Genomic DNA, 18,026 nt, shown 5'->3' on the forward strand with positions numbered 1-18,026 from the left:
CACTTCCACATGTTGTACCACTGGAAGATCTTCACGGGCAAAAACACACATGGAACTGTCACCTATGATAATGATGCTTTCTTCTGTAGTACCTCCTGAAGGCTCTGCCTGAAGCTGTTTACAGTTAACTTTTTTTTTTTTTTTAAAGTATAAGTAGAAGGAGAATACTCTAAAGTGATGATAAAAAGTATAGTATAGCAAGCTGGGCACGGTGGCTCACACCTATAATCCCAGCACTTTGGGAGGCCGAGGCAGGCGGACCACCTGAGTACTGACTTTCTCTTTATGTTGGATTTAGGAGGAGGACAGGACATCTTTTTCTTTGCCTGTATCCCAGGGATAGGAGCAAAAAATTTCTAAGAATAATGACTTGATCAAAGAGATTCGGGGACTCTAATCCCTTTCAGTTCAGATGTTTTAGAATAATTTTCATGCCTAAAGACGGTGATTTACTTTTATTTTTATTTTTAGAGATAGAGTCTCTCTCTGTTGCCCAGGCTGGAGTGCAGTGACGTGATCTCACCTCACTGCAACCTCTGCCTCCCAGGTTCAAGCGATTCTCGTGCTTCAGCTTCTGTAGTAGCTGGGATTACAGGCATGTGTCACCACGTGCAGCTAATTTTTGTATTTAAATTTAGTAGAGACGGGGTTTCGGCATGTTGGTCAGGCTGGTCTCAAACTCCTGGCCTCAAGTGATCCGCCTGTCTTGGCCTTCCAAAATGTTGGGATTACAGGCGTGAGCCACTGCACCCAGCCAAAATATGTGATTTTATGTCTTCTAGGAAAATAGTGTAAAATTCAGCATGTCAAGAAGCTTTTGGTTTTCTGAATTATGTTTGACATATTATTGTTGACAAACAGAGGACTCTGATTAATAGCTCCAGGAAGCCATCACTATTGTTGCGAGTTTAAAGGTTAAAGACCCAAGATTTAGGAAGAGTTAACACTAAATAATCCTAGATTCTGACTGTTTTTCAGGAAATAAATCTTTATATGTATTTGTGTTCTCTCTCTATATATACACACATACAGTAGGCTAATATACATATACATACAGTAGGCTAAACTTAGGCTACACATTTTTTAAAAATGCTTTCTTTCTTCAATAATAAACTAACATTAGCATACTGTAACTTTGTAACATAAACTTTTTAACATTTTAAACCTTTTTGACACTTTTGTAGTAATATTTAGCACACACACACACACACAGTAGGCTAAACTTGCATCCAAGTTTGCCTAGAACAGTCCTGGTTCATGTCTCTTGTCCCAGTGTAATTATTAATAGTATATACTTTCACTCTCAAAAATGACCCAGTGTAGGCCAGGCGCGGTGGCTCACTCCTCTAATCCCAGCACTTTGGGAGGCCGAGGTGGGTGGATCACCTGAGGTCAGGAGTTTGAGACCAGCCTGGCCAACATGGTGAAACTCTGTCTCTACTAAAAATACAAACATTAGCCGGGCGTGGTGGCACACGCCTGTAGTTCTGGCTACTTGGGAGGCTGAAGCAGGAGAACTGCTTGAACTGGGAGGCAGAGGTTGCAGTGAGCTGAGATTGCACCACTGAACTCCTGCCTGGGTGACAGAGTGAGACTCCATCTCAAAAAAAAAAAAAAAAAAACCCAAAATCAAAACAAATGACCGAGTTTATGACTGGGTGTGGTGGCTCACACCTGTAATTCTGGCACTTTGGGAGGCCCAGACAAGAGGATCGCTTGAGCTCAGGAGTTTGAGACCAGCCTGGGCAACATGGCAAGACCCTGTCTCTACTAGAAATAAAAAAAATTAGCTGAGCATGGTGGTGTGCGCCTGTAATCCCAGCTATTTGGGAGGCTGAGGTGGGAGGATCGCTTGAGCCCTGGAGACGCAGGTTTACAGGGCTGGGATTACAGGCGTGAGCCACCACGCCCGGCCACTTAGTATTATTATGTGTAATCATAATATTTTACTCTCTACTGAAATGACATGAGGCTGAGCTTCTCGTGCGCATGTGGTTTTTGTAAATGTCCTGAAATTATTCCACAAAGCACATATAGCGAAAACACAGTGAATTCTATTTGGACTGGAAATCTCATAGTGGAATGAGATATTGGCAGTGGAAGTGAGAGGAAAGGGATGGTGACTGTTAGGAGGACAGGAGTGCAATAGGTAAGAGTGGACCAGTTCATTTATTTGTTTGTTTATGGAGCTGAGGTAGGAGTCCAGAGGCTGAGAACAACTTTCCTCATCAGCTAAGGCCTGGACTATTAGGGAAGACAATAGGGATAACCTGGAGGGATAACTTGGAGCTGTTTCAAAAAGTACCAATTCACCACCGTAGCTGCAAATCTACCCTTGTGAGACTAACTACAAATGGCCTGAGTCCAAGTGAACTGAGCTTTTATTTGAGCCTACATGTTTTAGTCATTACAAGAGTGCTGGAAATAATATCTCTGCATTATTCCCCTTATAAAAGATTGCTTCCCATCATGAAAACATGTTATTATGTTTGGCTGAGTGCCATTATCACTTATAAATGCTTAATAGATTGAAAGAAAGACAGGGCTCTACTAGTGCCAGAAACACAAGCTAAATATTTTATTAGATTTTAAAGGAGAAAAGTGGAGAATGTAAATACTTCAGTACAAATCCATGACTCGTCTAAGAGAGCCAACTTTGGCATTTGGAGCCCCCCAATCAAGAAACCTCCTGTACTCCCCCGGCCTCAGCAGATACTGCCTCCCCCTGTAGTTGGGCATCTCATAGAGGATCCAGCTGCCCTCCAGCACATTGAGGGAGTGAATTTCAGTGAGGTGGAAGCGGTCCTGAACAGAGAGACAGTCATCTGTGAGCTCTGACATTTGTCCCCTCAATTCATCTCTGTCGTAGATCTTCATTCTGTAAGCGCCAGCGTGCTGGAGTGGCAGACAGAAAAAGCAAGAGTAAACAAATAAAAACAGATGGAAATTAAAGCTCCAGTCCCTACACCTCCCTGGCCACACCTGCCCAGAAGTTCTCCCAGGCCAAGTTTGCTTCTAGAACAACCCTGTTGCAAAGTTAAGGAGCTGTCGCACTCCCCAGTCACTCACCGCTGAGTCTAATGATTCATGGGCAGAGCTAGGGCTTTGGGAATTAAGATTTGCTTACAATAAAATATCACATCACTTTAGTGCCTGTTATTTGCGAAAGCCTTTCTCAAAGGAGAAAACTGAGAGTCATTGGAAAGCTAAATGTCATATTATGTATCTACAGTGAAAGGAAAAGAAATCTTGGGACCTCAAAATCACTAAGCTAAAGGGAAAAGTCAAGCCAGGAACTGCTTAGGGCAAACCTGCCTCCCATTCTATTCAAAGTCATCCCTCTGAGGCTCACCTGAGACAAATGCATCTCTGATTGCTTCCTCTCCCCTATTGTTTATGTAAAGATGCAGAGTCATCGAGCCAGACTAAATTGTGTATTCAGTGGAAAGCTGATCAAGGGCTCAAAGAACCTTTTGTCTCTTATCTACTGTTTTTTTTTTTGAGACAGAGTTTCGCTGTTGTTGTCCAGGCTGTAGTACAATGGCGCAATCTCAGCTCACTGCAACCTCCACCTTCTGGATTCAAGTGATTCTCCTGCCTGAGCCTCCCGGGTAGCGGGATTACAGGCGCCCACCACCACGATTAGCTAATATTTTGTATTTTTAGTAGAGACGGGCTTTGACTATGTTGGCCAGGCTGGTCTTAAACTCCGTCAGGAGTTCAGGCGATCCACCCACCTCAGCCTCCCAAAGTGCTGGGATCACAGGGGTGAGCCACGCGCCCAGCTCTGTTTCTTATCCATGTCTAACCAGGAAGCCCCTACTTCCTGTCTTACCAGACTGAACCAATTTACAACTTATACATATTGATTGATGTCTCATGTCTCCCTAAAATGTATAAAAGCAAACTATGCCCCTGACCACTTTGGGCACATGTCTCAGGACTTTCTGAGGCTGTGTCATGGGTGCGTCCTCAACCTTGGCAAAATAAACCTTCTTTCTGGTTTTTTTTTTTTTTTTTGAGATGGAGTTTCACTCTTGTTGCCCAGGCTGGAGTGCAATGGCGTGATCTCGGCTCACCACAACCTCTGCCACCCAAGTTCAAGCAATTCTCCTGCCTCAGCCTCCCAAGTAGCTGGGATTACAGGCACGCGCCACCACGCCCAGCTAATTTTGTATTTTTAGTAGAGGTTTCTCCATGTTGGTCAGGCTGGTCTCAAACTCCGGACCTCAGGGGATCTGCCTGCTTTGGCCTCCCAAAAGTGCTGGGATTACAGGCATGAGCCACTGTGCCCAGCCTTGGCAAAATAAACTTTCTAAATTGACTGAGACCTGTCTCAGATATTTGGGGTTCACTATTATACGCGCGTGCACACACACACACACACACATATATATGTATTTGTTTCTTGAGACAGGGTCTCCCTCTGTCACCTAGGCTGGAGTGCAATGGCATGATCATGGGTCACAGCCCCCTCAACCTTCTGGGCTCAAGTGACCCTCCCACCTCAGCCTCCTGAGTAGCTGGGACTACAGGCATGCACCACCACATCTGGCTAATTTTCAGTTCAAATTTCTTTTTTTTTTTTTTTTTGAGACGGAATCTTACTCTGTCGCCCAGACTGGAGTGCAGTGGCGTGATCTCAGCTCATTGCAACCTACCCTTCCCGGGTTCAAGCGATTCTCCTGCCTCAGCCTCCCAAGTAGCTGAGACTACAGGTGTGTGCCACCAAGCCCAGCTAATTTTTGTATTTTTAGTAGAGAGGGGGTTTCACCATATTGGCCAGGGTGGTCTTGAACTCCTGACCTCCTGACCTCGGCCTCCCAAAGTGCTGGGATTACAGGCGTGAGCTACCGCACCCAGCCTTCAGTTCAAATTTCAACCTATCTGACCTTTAAGCTTCCTTTATAGCCTCCTGCTCTCAACTTATTTATTTCCCTCAGCGGCAAGTATCACCTTCATTAACTTCTGTTTTTATGACACTGTATCCCATGCCTCCCACAACCACAATTCTAAGAATTCTGCAGTCACTGCCCAGAAAATATGGAATCTCAAACTTTAGTTTCAGATTTGGCCTTTTCTCTAATTTATACCTCTAAGTGAGCTAATAGGTACTGACCATTAAATTAGAATAGAAATCAGAAGACAGGATCCTATCTTCTCAGGAGGAATAATCAAATAGAAAAGTAAGACAAAGCAAGCAAAAGTTTTTTGTTGTTGTTGTTGTTATTGTTGTTGTCGTTTTGAGATGGCATCTCACTCTGTCGCCAGGCTGGAGTGCAGTGGCACGATCTCGGCTCACTGCAACCTCCATCTCCCGGCTTCAAGCAAGCAATTCTCCTGCCCCAGCGGCCAGAGTAGCTGGGATTTAAGAATAATGTGATTAAGTAGGCCGGATGTGGTGGTTCACACCTGTAATCCCAGCACTTTGGGAGGCCGAGGCGGGCGGATCACTTGAGGCCAGGAGTTCGAGATCAGCCTGGGCAACATGGTGCAACCTCGTCTCTACTACGAATACAAAAATTGGCCGGGCATGGTGGTGCATGCCTGTGATCCCAGCTACTCAGGAGGCTGAGGCAGGAGAATTGCTTGAACCTGGGAGGCGGAAGTTGCAGTGAGCCGAGATCATGCCACTGCACTCCACCCTGGGGGACAGAGCGAGACTCCGCCTCAAAAAAAAAAAAAAGAATATCATGAAATAGCTTTTATTTCCAAAAAGATGGAAGGCAAAGACAGAGCCACACTCACCGGGGGGATGAGGCAGCAGGAGCGGATGGAGTCACTGAGGCCCATCCATTGCTGGTAGTCGGGGTACTCCCCACGCCGCAGGAAGTACTGGTGGCCCTGGTAGTTGGGGCGCTCATAGATCATCCAGCAGCCGCTCTCCACCCGGATGGAGTTGCAGCGGCTGAAATAGGGTTGTAGGTTGGGGCAGTCAGTGGTGCATTCGTAGCTGCGGCCCTGGAAGGCCCTGTCCTCGTAGAAGGTGATCTGAAAAATGGAAGATGTGGGAGCATAGAGTGATTGGCCCCCACTGAGGCCACTGCATTAGGGCCAAGGCTGAGCATCCGGTACCCAGGACTTACCTTTCCCATTTTGAAGGAAGTGAGCAGATGTTTTCTGGTTGCTGTGTGGGACTGCGGGAACGTCACTGTATATATAGCAGCCCTGACTGCTGCCTCCACAGGAAATCACACAAAAGGGCCCATTTTGGTGAGTAAGGGGATTTGCAAGCTCGCTGCTCTCCGTGCCCCGGTCACTGGGGTTGGCTGAACGATTTACTCTCATTCTTTCTGGTAGGTTCGGGTTGTTCTAATTCACTAAAGCTGTTGTTGCCATCGAAATGAATAGAGTACACTTTTAGTTGAGCAAAAGGACGGGAGAAATTCTGTCTCTGTGCTTTTATTTTATAGTTTACTCTGCTTAATTGACTTCTCAAAAGTCATTAAACTAAGTAATGAATTCTGCTCAGGGGCTGGTGGTGTTTTTGTGTGTGTGTGTGTGTGTGTTTTAGTTTTAAAAGCCAGAATTTAAATAATAAGGAATCTTAAAGAAGAGGGAATCAAGTGAAGTAATCTGTGAAAATGTGTTAAAACCCATAAAGCTTAGTTCAAATTCAAAATTCTGTGATCAGCCAGGCGAGGTGGTGCAGGCCTATAATCCCAGGACTTCGGGAGGCTGAGGCAGGTGGATTGCTTGAGCTCAGGGGTTAGAGACCAGCCTAGGTAACGTGGTGAGACCCCGTCTCTACAACAAATACAAAAATTAGCCCGGCATGGTGGCACATACCTGTAGTCCCAGCTATTTGGGAGGCTGAGGTGAGAGGATCGCTTAAGCTCGGGAGGTCGAGGTTGCAGTGAGCCATGATTGCACCACTGCACTCCAGCCTGGGCAACAGAGCAAGACCCTGTCTCAAAAAAAAAAAAAAAATTCTGTGATCATCATTGTTGGTGTTTGGGGGCTTGTCTTGAATAAAACTGATACTTGCCTGGAATTTTGTAGGCTTCTGGGGGCTGGGTATTATTTCTTGTTCATGTCTATCCCTGAGCCCTAGAGCAGAGGGTTGGCACATTGCAGGTCCTCAATAATTGGCTCTGACCTGAGCAAAAACAGATAGTTGTGGCTTTCTTCCCCCTTTCAGATCTTCCTAAGGGCCTAAATCCCTCCTTCTGCTGGTGGCTGTCCAGAGTCCTGCCTGCTGTTTGGTGTTCCTGCTCTGCCTCAAATGTTACCACTAAGTGGCTGATTGGTCTTCTCAAGGCATGGGACCAAAAGGGCTCAGAGTTGGTCCCTATTGCTGGCAGATTGGACATTCTACAGTGGAAATAGCTGGATTAGCCTTAATAAGTAGAAGTTAATGCATAGCCTTCATCCATACCACTATGAACGCTCTCTTAGTGAGCTCACTGCCAGCAGTAGGGTGGCTGATGGCAGACGCTGACTGGTATCAAATGACCAAATCATTTTTTATACTTGGTTGTTTAGTGCCTCTTCAATGGTGGATGCCCTACACTGGGCCTTCACATGGGATACAACTATCTTCGCCCTTTGTGCCCAATCCCATATCTCCCTGCACATTCCTCTACCCCAGACCTTCTTGTCCCTAATCTTCCAATCTTTCTCCTTCCAGGCCCTGGACCAGCCAGCCAAGCCACACATTACTGCTCAATAATTCCATATATGCTTGACCTTGGGCTACTTTTCTTTCTGTACCGAGTGAGCAGCCAGGTGCACTACCTCAAGGTTGCCTTTTGGGAGGATTTCCCTCACTGCTGTCTTTAGGGTGACTCCTGAGTGAGCTATTCTGCAGCAGCATTCTATTTTGGGCTTGTACCCAAATGCCATGCCAATTTATTAGTGTATCAAGCTCAGCCTTCCCCCTCTCTATCAGCTGGTCAGAAGGGACCCCTGCAGGCAGTTGTAAGTGTGAGCTGAGAGAGAGCTATTGCAATAATGGTGACCTCATCCGATCCCACAGGGAAGGCTAGGGCTAGAGTCGTCAGGAACTTAGGCAAGTGGACTGGGAATCTGTGCCTCTGCATTGCCCCATAATTTGATGTGGGCTGCTGCCATGGAGAAGTGTAACTTTGGGCAAGGCAGCTTCCTCCAGCAGAGGAAAATTCTTGGAGACAAACTCAGCTTTAAGCTGTCAGCATCTGGGAGAAGGAGTGCTTCAGTCCAGAGTGGAAGTCCAGGCAGCACCAGAGTGTCCACTACAAGAAGAAAATAAAGCTGAGATAACTGCAGTTAACATTTTGGTGTTTCATCATCCCAGCTTTTTTATATGTCAAACCTATGTGTGGTTGTACAGTGTTATTTATACTGTGTAGCATTCTCTTGTTTTCTTCTAAGTCATCTTTCAAATAAAGTGATTAGTAATACTGATTAAGGTGATCACATTTAGCCTTTTAATAATTTTTTTTTGTGTGTGTGAAGAGAAACTGAATGAAAAATCGTTCTAGACTCTCTATTGGTTAGCTATACCCATGCTTGAGGTCTAGGCAGTATTCAGGAGAATATCATTCAACCAGTGGACTCACTAAAACAATGTAAACAGTCTTTATGTGCTGAAAGTTCTAACTCTTAAAGAGACTAAATTAACAACCCTGTTTTATGTAAGACCTAACATATTCAGTGTGATGCATAGGTGGGTGTTTGAGGATCATGATGAACTATCATGTAGTGAGCATTGATCTGATTTAAAATTACCCAGATTTTTATCTGCAGGATGGTGTTTAAGTGATTGAGGACCCTAGAGTAACATCCTTTAAGTCATACAAATTCAACCAGTCTCTGGTTCTGATACGTAGAAAAATCAGTAATCCTATGAAAGAAAGATAAACTAAGTATTAGGAACACAAAATCAAAATCTCATTGATTCTAATAGAAGAAATTTAAGGATTAAACATATTTCAGCATCAGTTGTGACTCTTCTTGAAGGGCTCACTTTGACATTTGTCTTCCCCTAGTGGTGAAATTCCTGTTTTCTTTGGAGCCTCAGTAGGAATTTTCTCCCCTACAGTTGGGCATCTCACAGAAGATTCAGGGTCTTTTATAAGTCTAGGGATTGGGAGAAGATATCCTTGAAAGGAACTAATCATGTATGTGGGAATAGTCTTCAGGGAGCCCCAACATGAGGCCTCCTTACCTGGTACTGGGAGCTGGTCACTTTTGAAAAATAAAAGAGAAGAAAGAAGATGAAAAATAAAAGCGAAGAAAGAAGAAGAAATTAGTGCATGATCTTGTTATTATGGCTTTATAAGATCTTATATAATGTATAAAAGCCTAACTGAAGATAAAATTTGTTCAGTGCTTAGATCACACAAATCGCAGAGTCTGCCTTTGACTTGGCACGTTAATAAGCATTATAATTCAGGCACATTAATGAGCATTATAATTCAAAGAGCAGAATTACCTGTAATTAACCTGGGTTTTCACCATAGTTTGTACAAGGAGATAGCTACTTTCTCCCTACTTCTCACGAGACTGGTGGCTTCCTCTTCTGGCAGGGGGCAGGGCCCCTAATAGCCTATGGGCCCCAAAGATCCCATCTGTCCCAAAGTTTCTAGGTGCAGGGAAGCTGGTGTTCCCAGAGACCTGTAAATAGCTGATACTGTCAATCCAGGCAGCTTGTGTATTTCTCCCACTGACTTATGCTACACTGCAAAAAGGGAAATCTATAGTGGGTAGGGGTCCCTCTATTGGAACAGAACCTACACAGTATCCAGTAGATACCCAGGCTCTAGCATGACTCTCCATAGCCAGATAAACAGTATGGAGTGCTTATAGGCTGGCTCAGGCCCATTCCTTAACCTATCCCATGTAACACTGAAGAATTTTTTCCAACCTCTTGCACAACTAGTGACAGCCCTAAACAAGCTTTGAGGCAAATTGTTATATTGAGACTATTGGGGAATCAAATTAAATACTTAGAAATAAAATGTTGGTTCAAGAGGTTGGTGAAAGAACTTCATCTGCTGTTTCCAAAGTCATGGGAATGTCTGGGCCTTGAATTCAAGTCCTCTCAGTTGCATAGTCAGCTTCTGCTATTGGAGTATCAGGCACCTAGGCTGGTTAGAGTTGTAGGAGGGGAGAGTGATAGTTTCAGGGCCTGCACCATTGCTTGGTGGAGAAACCAACACTTGAAAACAATACCACCTATGACAACCTATCCTGCTTGTCCCATGGTCTGGATTTCACACTGCTTCCTCTAAAAAAATTTTGTTTTTCATCACAATACTAACAACCACTGGGAAATTGTTGACTAGGCACTATTTGTGGAGAATACACTCAGGGGAGCAATAGCTACACACATCTACTAACTTTTACAGTTTCTGTAACTGCTTGTGAAAAGTCATTTAACTTCCCTAAGCCTCAGTTTCCCCATTTATTAAATAGGAATAACAATGAAAATCAGATGAGACAATGGATTTGAAAGCATATGACAAATTGTAAAATATTGCCAATGATTTAGAAAATCGTGTCATATATATTGTTAAAGAAAAAATTATCACACTTGTTAAAGTGGTAAGGAAGACTGTTCAGAGAGGGCCATGGAGATAGGAATAGGGATCATTGCAATGGGGTTTTGCAGTGGGGAAGAGAGACTGTACTCAACTCTGACTCCAAAAAGTACGAATGGGGATTTACAACCTAGGAGTGGGGTCAGGGGCAGTGGATGGAAAATTACTAAGAGGAAACACCAAGGATAAGAGGTTTCTGGCTAAACTGACTTGGTAGAGTTATTGCTGAAGGATGACCAAGGTGTTCAGATACCAAGGGTGGGAGATATTCACTAAAGTGACTCAGGAGGATTCTCGATCAAACTGGATTCTATAAGGACAAAAAGGGAAGCCCGAGGTTGGACCTAGTAAAACAAAAGACTCAGAGAAGACTGACTATAATTTTGGTAAAAGTGGAGAGTGTATTAGTTTGTTCTCACACTGCTATACAGAATTACCTGAGACTGGGTAATTTATGAAGAAAAGAGGTTTAATTGACTCACACTTCCACAGACTGTACAGGAAGCATGGCTAGTAGGTCTCAGGAAACTTACAACCATGGCGGAAGGCAAAGGGGAAGCAAGCACATCTTACCATGGAGGAGCAAGAGAGAGAGTGAAGGGGGAAGTGCCATACACTTTCAAATAACCAGATCTCACTCATTATCACAAGAACAGTAAGGGGTAAGTTCAACCCCATGATTCCATCACTTCCTACCAGGCCCTTCCCCTGACACATGGGGATTACAATTTGAGATGAGATTTGGATGGGGACACACAGCCAAACCATATCAGTCTTTGTCAATATTTTAATAAATGCTAAAGATGATAAGATTAATAGCCTTGGTACACCCATTAATAATATGTTTCTAGAATTGAAAGCAAAAATCATATGATCATCTCAATAAAGGCAGAAAAAGCTTTTGACAAAATCCAACATCCCTTCATGATAAAAACTCTCAACAGACTGGGCATCAAAGGAACATATGTCAAAATAATAAGAGCTATCTATGACAAACCCATAGTCAATATCATACTGAATGGGCAAAAGCTGGAACTATTCCCCTTGAGAACTGAAACAAGACAAGGATGCTCTCTCTTGCCACTCCTATTCAACATAGTACTGGAAGTCCTAGCCAAAGCAATCAGGCAAGATAAAGAAATAAAAGGCATCTGTATTAGTCTGTTCTCATGCTGCTAATAAAGACATACCTGAGCCTGAGCAATTTATAAAGGAAAGAGGGTTAATTGACTCACAGTTTCATATGGCTGGGGAGGCTTCACAATGATGGCTGAAGGCAAATAAGGAGCAAAGTCACATCTTACAGGGCGGCAAGAAAGAGAGAGCTTGTGCAGGGGAACTCCCATTTATAAAACCATCAGATCTCATGAGACTTATTCACTACTATGAGAGCAGTATGGCACAAACTGGCCCCATGATTCAATTATCTCTACCTGGCCCCACCCTTGACACATGGGGATTATTACAACTCAAGGTGAGATTTGAGTGGGGATGCAGCCAAACGATATTAGCATCCAAATAGGAAAAGAAGTCAAACTATTTCTCTTCACTGATGATACAATTCTATACTTACAAAACCCTGAAGACTCCTCCAAAGGATACTAGAATTGACGCATGATTTCAGCAGGGTTTCAGGATAGAAAATCAATATACAAAAAACAGTAGCATTTCTGTACACCAATAACGTCCAGGCTGAGAGTAAAATCAAGAACATGACCCCATTTACAATAGCCACAAAGAAAATGAAATACCTATGAATACAGCTAACCAAGGAGGTAAAATATCTTTATAAGGGAAACTACAAAACACTACTGAAAGAAATCAGTATGGAAAAATATTCTATGATCATGGATTAGAAGAAACAATATTGTTAAAATGGCCATACTGCCCAAAACAATTTACAGATTCAACGCTATTCCTATCAAGCTACCAATGTCATTCTTTACAGAGTTAGAAAAAAAGTATTCTAAAATTCATATGGAACCAAAAAAAAAAAAAAAAAAAAAAGCCCAAATAGCCAAAGCAATCCTAAGCAAAAAGAACAAAGCCAGAGGCATCACACTACTCAATTTCAAACCATATATACTATTAGGCTACTGTAACCAAAATATCATGGTACAGGTAGGAAAACAGACACATAGACCAGTGGAACAGTACAAAAAACTCAGAAATAAAGCTGCACACCTACAATCATCTGATCTCCAACAAGACTGACAAAAACAAGCAATGGGAAAAGCACTCCCTAGTCAACAAATGGTTCTGGGATAACTGGCTAGCCATATGCAGAAGATTGAAACTGGACCCTTACCTTTTACCATATAAAAAAGTAATTCAAGAAGGATTAAAGATTTAAATGTAAGACCCCAAAATATAAAATTCTAGAAGAAAATCTAGGAAATACCTTTTTCAACATTGGCTTTGGCAAAGAATTTTGGCTAAGTCCCCAAAAGCAATTGCAACAAAAACAAATATTGACAAGTGGGACCTAATTTAACTAAAGAGCTTCTGCACAGCAAAAGCAGCTATTAACAAAGTAAATAGAAAACCTACAGAATGGGAGAAATTATTTGCAAATTATGCATCTGACAAATGTCTAATATCCGCAATCTATAAGGAACTTAAACAGTTCAACAAGCAGAAAAAAAAATAATCCCATTAAAAAATGGGCAAAGGACATGAACAGACATTTCTCAAAAGAAGACATACAAGTGGCCAACAAATGCTCATTACTACTCTTCAGAAAAATGCAAATCAAAACCACAGTGAGATACCATCTCACACTAGTCAGAATGGCTCTTATCAAAAAGCCAAGAAACAACAGATGCTGGTAAGGCTGTGGAGAAAAGGGAACACTTATACACTGTTGGTGGGATGTAAACTAGCTCAGCCACTGTGGAAAGCAGTTTAGACACTTCTCAAGGAACCTAAAACAGAGCTACCATTCAACCCAGCAATCCCATTACTGGGTATGTTCCCAAAGGAAAATAGACCATCATACCAAAAAGACACACTTGCACACTCATATGTTCATCACCTTGCTATTCATGATAGCAAAGACATGGAATCAACCTAGGTGCCCATAAATGGTGTATTGGATAAAATATGTGGTACATATACACTATGCAATACTACACAGCCATAAAAAGAATAAAATTCTTTCCATTGCAGCAACATGGATGGGACTGGAGGCCATAATCTCAAGGGAACAGAAAACCATATCCCACATGCTCTTACTTATAAGTGGGAGCTAAACCTTGAGCACACATGGACATAAACATGGGAACAATAGACACTGTGGACTACTAGAGGGGGTAGGGAGGAAGGGGTGCGTGGACTGAAAAACCACCTGTTGGGTATTATGCTCACTACCTGGGTGCAATATACCTATGTAACAAAGCTGTACATATACCCCCTGTATCTAAAATAAAAGTTGAAATTTTAAAAAAATCTTTAAAATATATGTTTCTGTGCATTTTTTTTTTTTTTTAAGTAGAGACAGTGTCTCTCTATGTTGGGCTGGGATCAAACTCCTGGCCTTAAGTGACTTACCTGCCTCGGCCTCCCAAAGTGCTAGTATTATAGGCGTGAGCCACTAGGGCTGGCCTGTTTCTGGGCTCTGTCATACTGCCTACACTTTTGTTTATGGTATAGAGACTAAATGTGATCAATGGATAATTTCATTTTTTTTTCTTTTGAGAGAGGGTCTCACTCTGTTGTCCATGCTGGAGTGCAGTGGCACAATCAAAGCTCAGCCTTGACCTCCTGAGCTCAAACGGTCCTTCCATCTAGCCTCCCGAGTACCTGGGAATACAGGCATGCACCACCACCACACCCAGCTAATTTTTATTTTTATTTTTTGTTGAGATGGGGTTTTACCATTTGCCTAGGCTGATCTCAAACTCCTGGGTCTCGCCCTCCTTGGCCTCCCAAAGTGTCGAGATTACAGCTGTGAGTCACAACTCCTGGCCGGATAATTTCGTATATTGGAACACTTTTGTTTAATTTAGCAAAGAACTGCTGTTTGGTAATTTTGATATCACAGTCAATGATGACTATGAGGAAGTGTAACCTAAGTGGGGGCTGTGCAGTCTGAGCAGATGGAGTTGTTGATGTGCTGGTGGTTGATGTATCCGCTCCAGCAGAGCATCCAGCCCTTGCTGTCCACCTGTATACACCAGGTTGCCGCAGCTGAAGCAGGACTGCAGATCACAGTGGTCACTGTTGCACTCACAGTGGTCATTTGCAATGGAATATGCCAATAGCAGGGAAATCCTCCCCAGAATATGTTGCCATGAGTTCATGACAAGCCCCTGTTCTAAACTCATCTCACTGTGGCCAGAGGACTGAGGATGCAAAAGCCAGGGTTGTTCATCAGCTGTAACAGAGACTTGGGAGAGAGAGAGAGAGAGACAGAGAGAGGGAGAGCTTGTGCATATTTTAACTTTTATCCTTCATTGTGTTATAGCTGTGTATCCTTTCTATAATAGCGCTTTGGAGGTCTTTGAAGCATTGGAAAAGGAAGGTCAATATATAAAGAAGAAGTTAGAAAAAAATGTCCTCATCCTCACTGTTTTATTGAACTCTTATGGTTAAGTACAGAAGCAGTGAGAGTAGATAAAATTCACTCTGAAAACTGTGGGTATATAGATTTAAATTTTGGCAGCCAAGAAGGGCAAACCAGGGAGAATGTTTTTCTTATTTTGCCTTCTAGATTCAGAGTGTCCATGAAAATTTGGGCCTACGGATGGGAGTTGTTCCCTAAGCCTAGAACACCTTCCCTTCCCCTAAAGCTTGCCAGATCCTGCCCAATATTCAAGGCTGTCCAGGGTCCTCTTCTTAGGAAATCGCTTCTCAGATCCAGCCCTTACTCCTCTCTCCCTTCTCTGAACATCAACATCACCTCATTATTGCTCAGCTTCTTTTAAATATTGTCTTCCTCATGCAGTTTCTCCTTTTCCAGGTTTATTCTCTTCAAAGTTTTTTAAGCTCAAGGATAAGGATCATGCCACACTTCTCTATTCCCGATAATGACTTATTAATTAATTGGACAGATAAATAGAGCCCTGGTGATTCCTATTCTATTCTGGAAAACAATTACTCTCTCATATGAGGTCACCCCATGTCAAGTTCAAAGACACAGAAGCCACATGTGTTCAGATATAGGCTTTCTCCTGCTCACTCCTCTACCACATCCACTGCTTCTGATACCCTCCCTTCAGTTCTTTCCAGTCTCTGGTGACCTGGGAAGCCTGAAGGTAAATAAAAATGACACAGAAGCCTGGCTAGCTGGTGTAGATAGATCATGGGGCGACATCCCTGGGAGGTGGAAGGAGGTACCTTGGATGGGTAAGCACACAACCAGGGCCGTCAGAGTAAGGCCTCAGAACTTACCTCGCATGGCTAATGTAGAGGGACAGGAGAGGTGGGCTGACCAAGAGTGTGAAAATGAAAAAGAAAAGGTGATAAGCAGCATTTTTGTGAAGGGAAATAATGAAAGAGATTCCCAGCCACTTCCTTGTATTTTGGAAGATGCATGGGTCCATGGAATGAGACATTGGGTCTTGAATGCAGCAAAACGTGCTTTGTTGGCTGATAATATCTCTTTGTGTCATCAGAATGGGGAGTGAAGACAATGCCGGAGCCTTTTATCCGAGGATTTGAATACTGAGTTTAACTCTAAAGTTATACACAAGCTTTTTTCCTTTAAAAATAAGTGCAAAACTTTTCCTTAAAAAATACAGGCCTTATTTAAATCAGAAAAATTCACCCATTTAAGGTCCTCTAGAATGGTTAATACAAGCTTGTATATCAAAATATTTGAATGGATCTAACAAAACCCTGACTTTTTCCAAAAACAGTCATTCATTTAGAAGCCATTAAAGTTAATTGAGGTCTTTTAGAGGCCTCAGTGGGAAAGTTCATTACCCTCTCTCCCCTCCCCACACACAAATATTATAGCTTATAATCTGATTTTTCCTGTAGCTTTTGCAGACTTCTTTTCCTGGCTCTCTGGTAACCAGCTACATGTCTTCCACATGAAGCCTCCTGAGTTCATCAGTACATCATTGCATCATTGACATGACCCTGCTGAACTATGCCACGTCTGCCTTTGCTTAAGTGGGTAGGACTGAACCTGTAGCAAACTTTGGAGCACTCATTTGGGTCACAATGATAAAAATAATAATACTTAATAATAGCCTACAGTGTCATGAGTGTCTAGTATGTTCCAGACGTCGTACCAGGAATCTTATACAAGCTGCAACATGTAGCCAACTCAGTCCAATTAACACCAGGACTACCCCTAATATTTGAAAGATATTATGCCTAGAGCATAAATAGAGCCCCTCCCTACTCCATGAAGTACCCTCCTTTCTCCCCACTCTCTCACATGTCCAAGTTCTATCCATATCCCCCCTCCTCAAACAGCAGCCTGTGGCTATCAGCGTGCCCAGGAGGATAGGTCTGGGGAAGACTCCCTCTTAAGTCTTGGAAGTGATCCTGGGTCTAAGTGGAGGGAATTTTGAAGATCCAGGTATAAAGAGTGTGGTCTAGAAGGAGAGGTGTGGGGATGTCCCATGGCCCCACAAATTCCTGCCGCACTGGGAAGAGTTCAGCTACAGGAAACCAGAGGGAAGTTCTCTGAAGCACCCAGTCCAGTCTGGGGGTCCTGGTCCAGCAACGCTAATCACAGTACTGATCACTAGGGAGAAACGAATCCGAAAGGTACACATAGCTAGTGAGTGAAAGAACTGGGAATAGAACTCAAGTCCGTCTACCTCAAGGCCTAAGCTAATTGTCTCTTCATACACTGATGGTTTGTTTTAGATGTTATCTCTTCAGGTGTGCATATCTTATATCTTCTCTAAATTATACACTTGTCATAGTAGTTCCTTTGTCATGCTTTTTTTTTTGAATTTCCACAAAGTCTGCACCCAAATAACCTGTTCAATCCCTATAAATTCTGTGCATCTTGGGCTTTAACAGGAATTCCAATATATTCTAGTGGATTGGCCAATTTATTAATTGGTAGAAGGCTGATTTCTTTTCTCTTCCTTTTCTTTTGTTTTTTGTTTTGTTTTATTTTGTTTTTTGAGACAGGGTCTTGCTCTGTCATTCAGGCTAGAGTATAGTGGCATGACCACAGCTCACTGCAACCTCTACTTCCTGGGCTCAAGCGGTCCTCCCACCACAGCCTCCTGTGTAGCTGGGACTACAGGTGTGTGCCACCACACTTGACTAATTTTTTGTATTTTTTGTTAGAGACAGGGTTTCGCCATGTTCCCCAGGCTGGTCTCAAATTCCTGGGCTCAAGCAATCTACCAGCCTCAGGCTCCCAAAGTGTTAGGATTACAGGCATCAGCCACTGCATCTGGCCCTGAGTTAATTTTTATGTATGGTGTGAGATTGGGGTCCAGCTTCATTTTGCATGTGGATATCCAGTGGTCCCAGCACTGTTTATTAAAAAGATTATTTATTCCCCATTGAATGGTCTTAGCATCTTTG

The 18,026-nt window shown here is 43.0% G+C and overlaps 1 protein-coding gene and 1 long non-coding RNA gene across 3 annotated transcripts in view; one reads left to right on the top strand and one right to left on the bottom strand.

The window, feature by feature from the left end:
* LOC134808003 (uncharacterized) overlaps positions 1-16,719 on the top strand; it is a 37,712-nt gene extending 20,993 nt beyond the window's left edge. The window contains exon 2 of the long non-coding RNA XR_010149858.1: positions 16,506-16,719. This is a non-coding gene — a long non-coding RNA (uncharacterized LOC134808003). The remainder of the gene's footprint in view (positions 1-16,505) is intronic.
* CRYGB (crystallin gamma B) lies at positions 2,555-16,690 on the bottom strand. 2 transcript variants are annotated; one of them, XM_054678735.1, is made up of 7 exons: positions 15,915-16,690; positions 9,149-9,168; positions 8,710-8,824; positions 6,790-8,213; positions 6,087-6,326; positions 5,749-5,991; positions 2,555-2,895 (listed from the first exon to the last, which is right to left on the bottom strand). In XM_054678735.1, exons 5-7 carry the CDS (start codon positions 6,093-6,095, stop codon positions 2,620-2,622), a joined length of 528 nt encoding a protein of 175 aa, XP_054534710.1. In that variant the 5' UTR covers positions 6,096-6,326; positions 6,790-8,213; positions 8,710-8,824; positions 9,149-9,168; positions 15,915-16,690; the 3' UTR covers positions 2,555-2,619.
* Positions 16,720-18,026: the final 1,307 nt, after the last annotated feature.

This window comes from Pan troglodytes, chromosome 13, assembly GCF_028858775.2.
Source record: "Pan troglodytes isolate AG18354 chromosome 13, NHGRI_mPanTro3-v2.0_pri, whole genome shotgun sequence".
NCBI classification, from domain to species: Eukaryota; Metazoa; Chordata; class Mammalia; order Primates; family Hominidae; genus Pan; species Pan troglodytes.

What these genes read in the sequence shown, in the direction of transcription:
- CRYGB (XM_054678735.1), bottom strand. An exon ending in CCTGCTGCCTCATCCCCCCG is followed by an intron (nt 2,896 to 5,748) that starts GTGAGTGTGGCT and finishes CTGCCACTCCAG; the next exon opens with CACGCTGGCGCTTACAGAAT.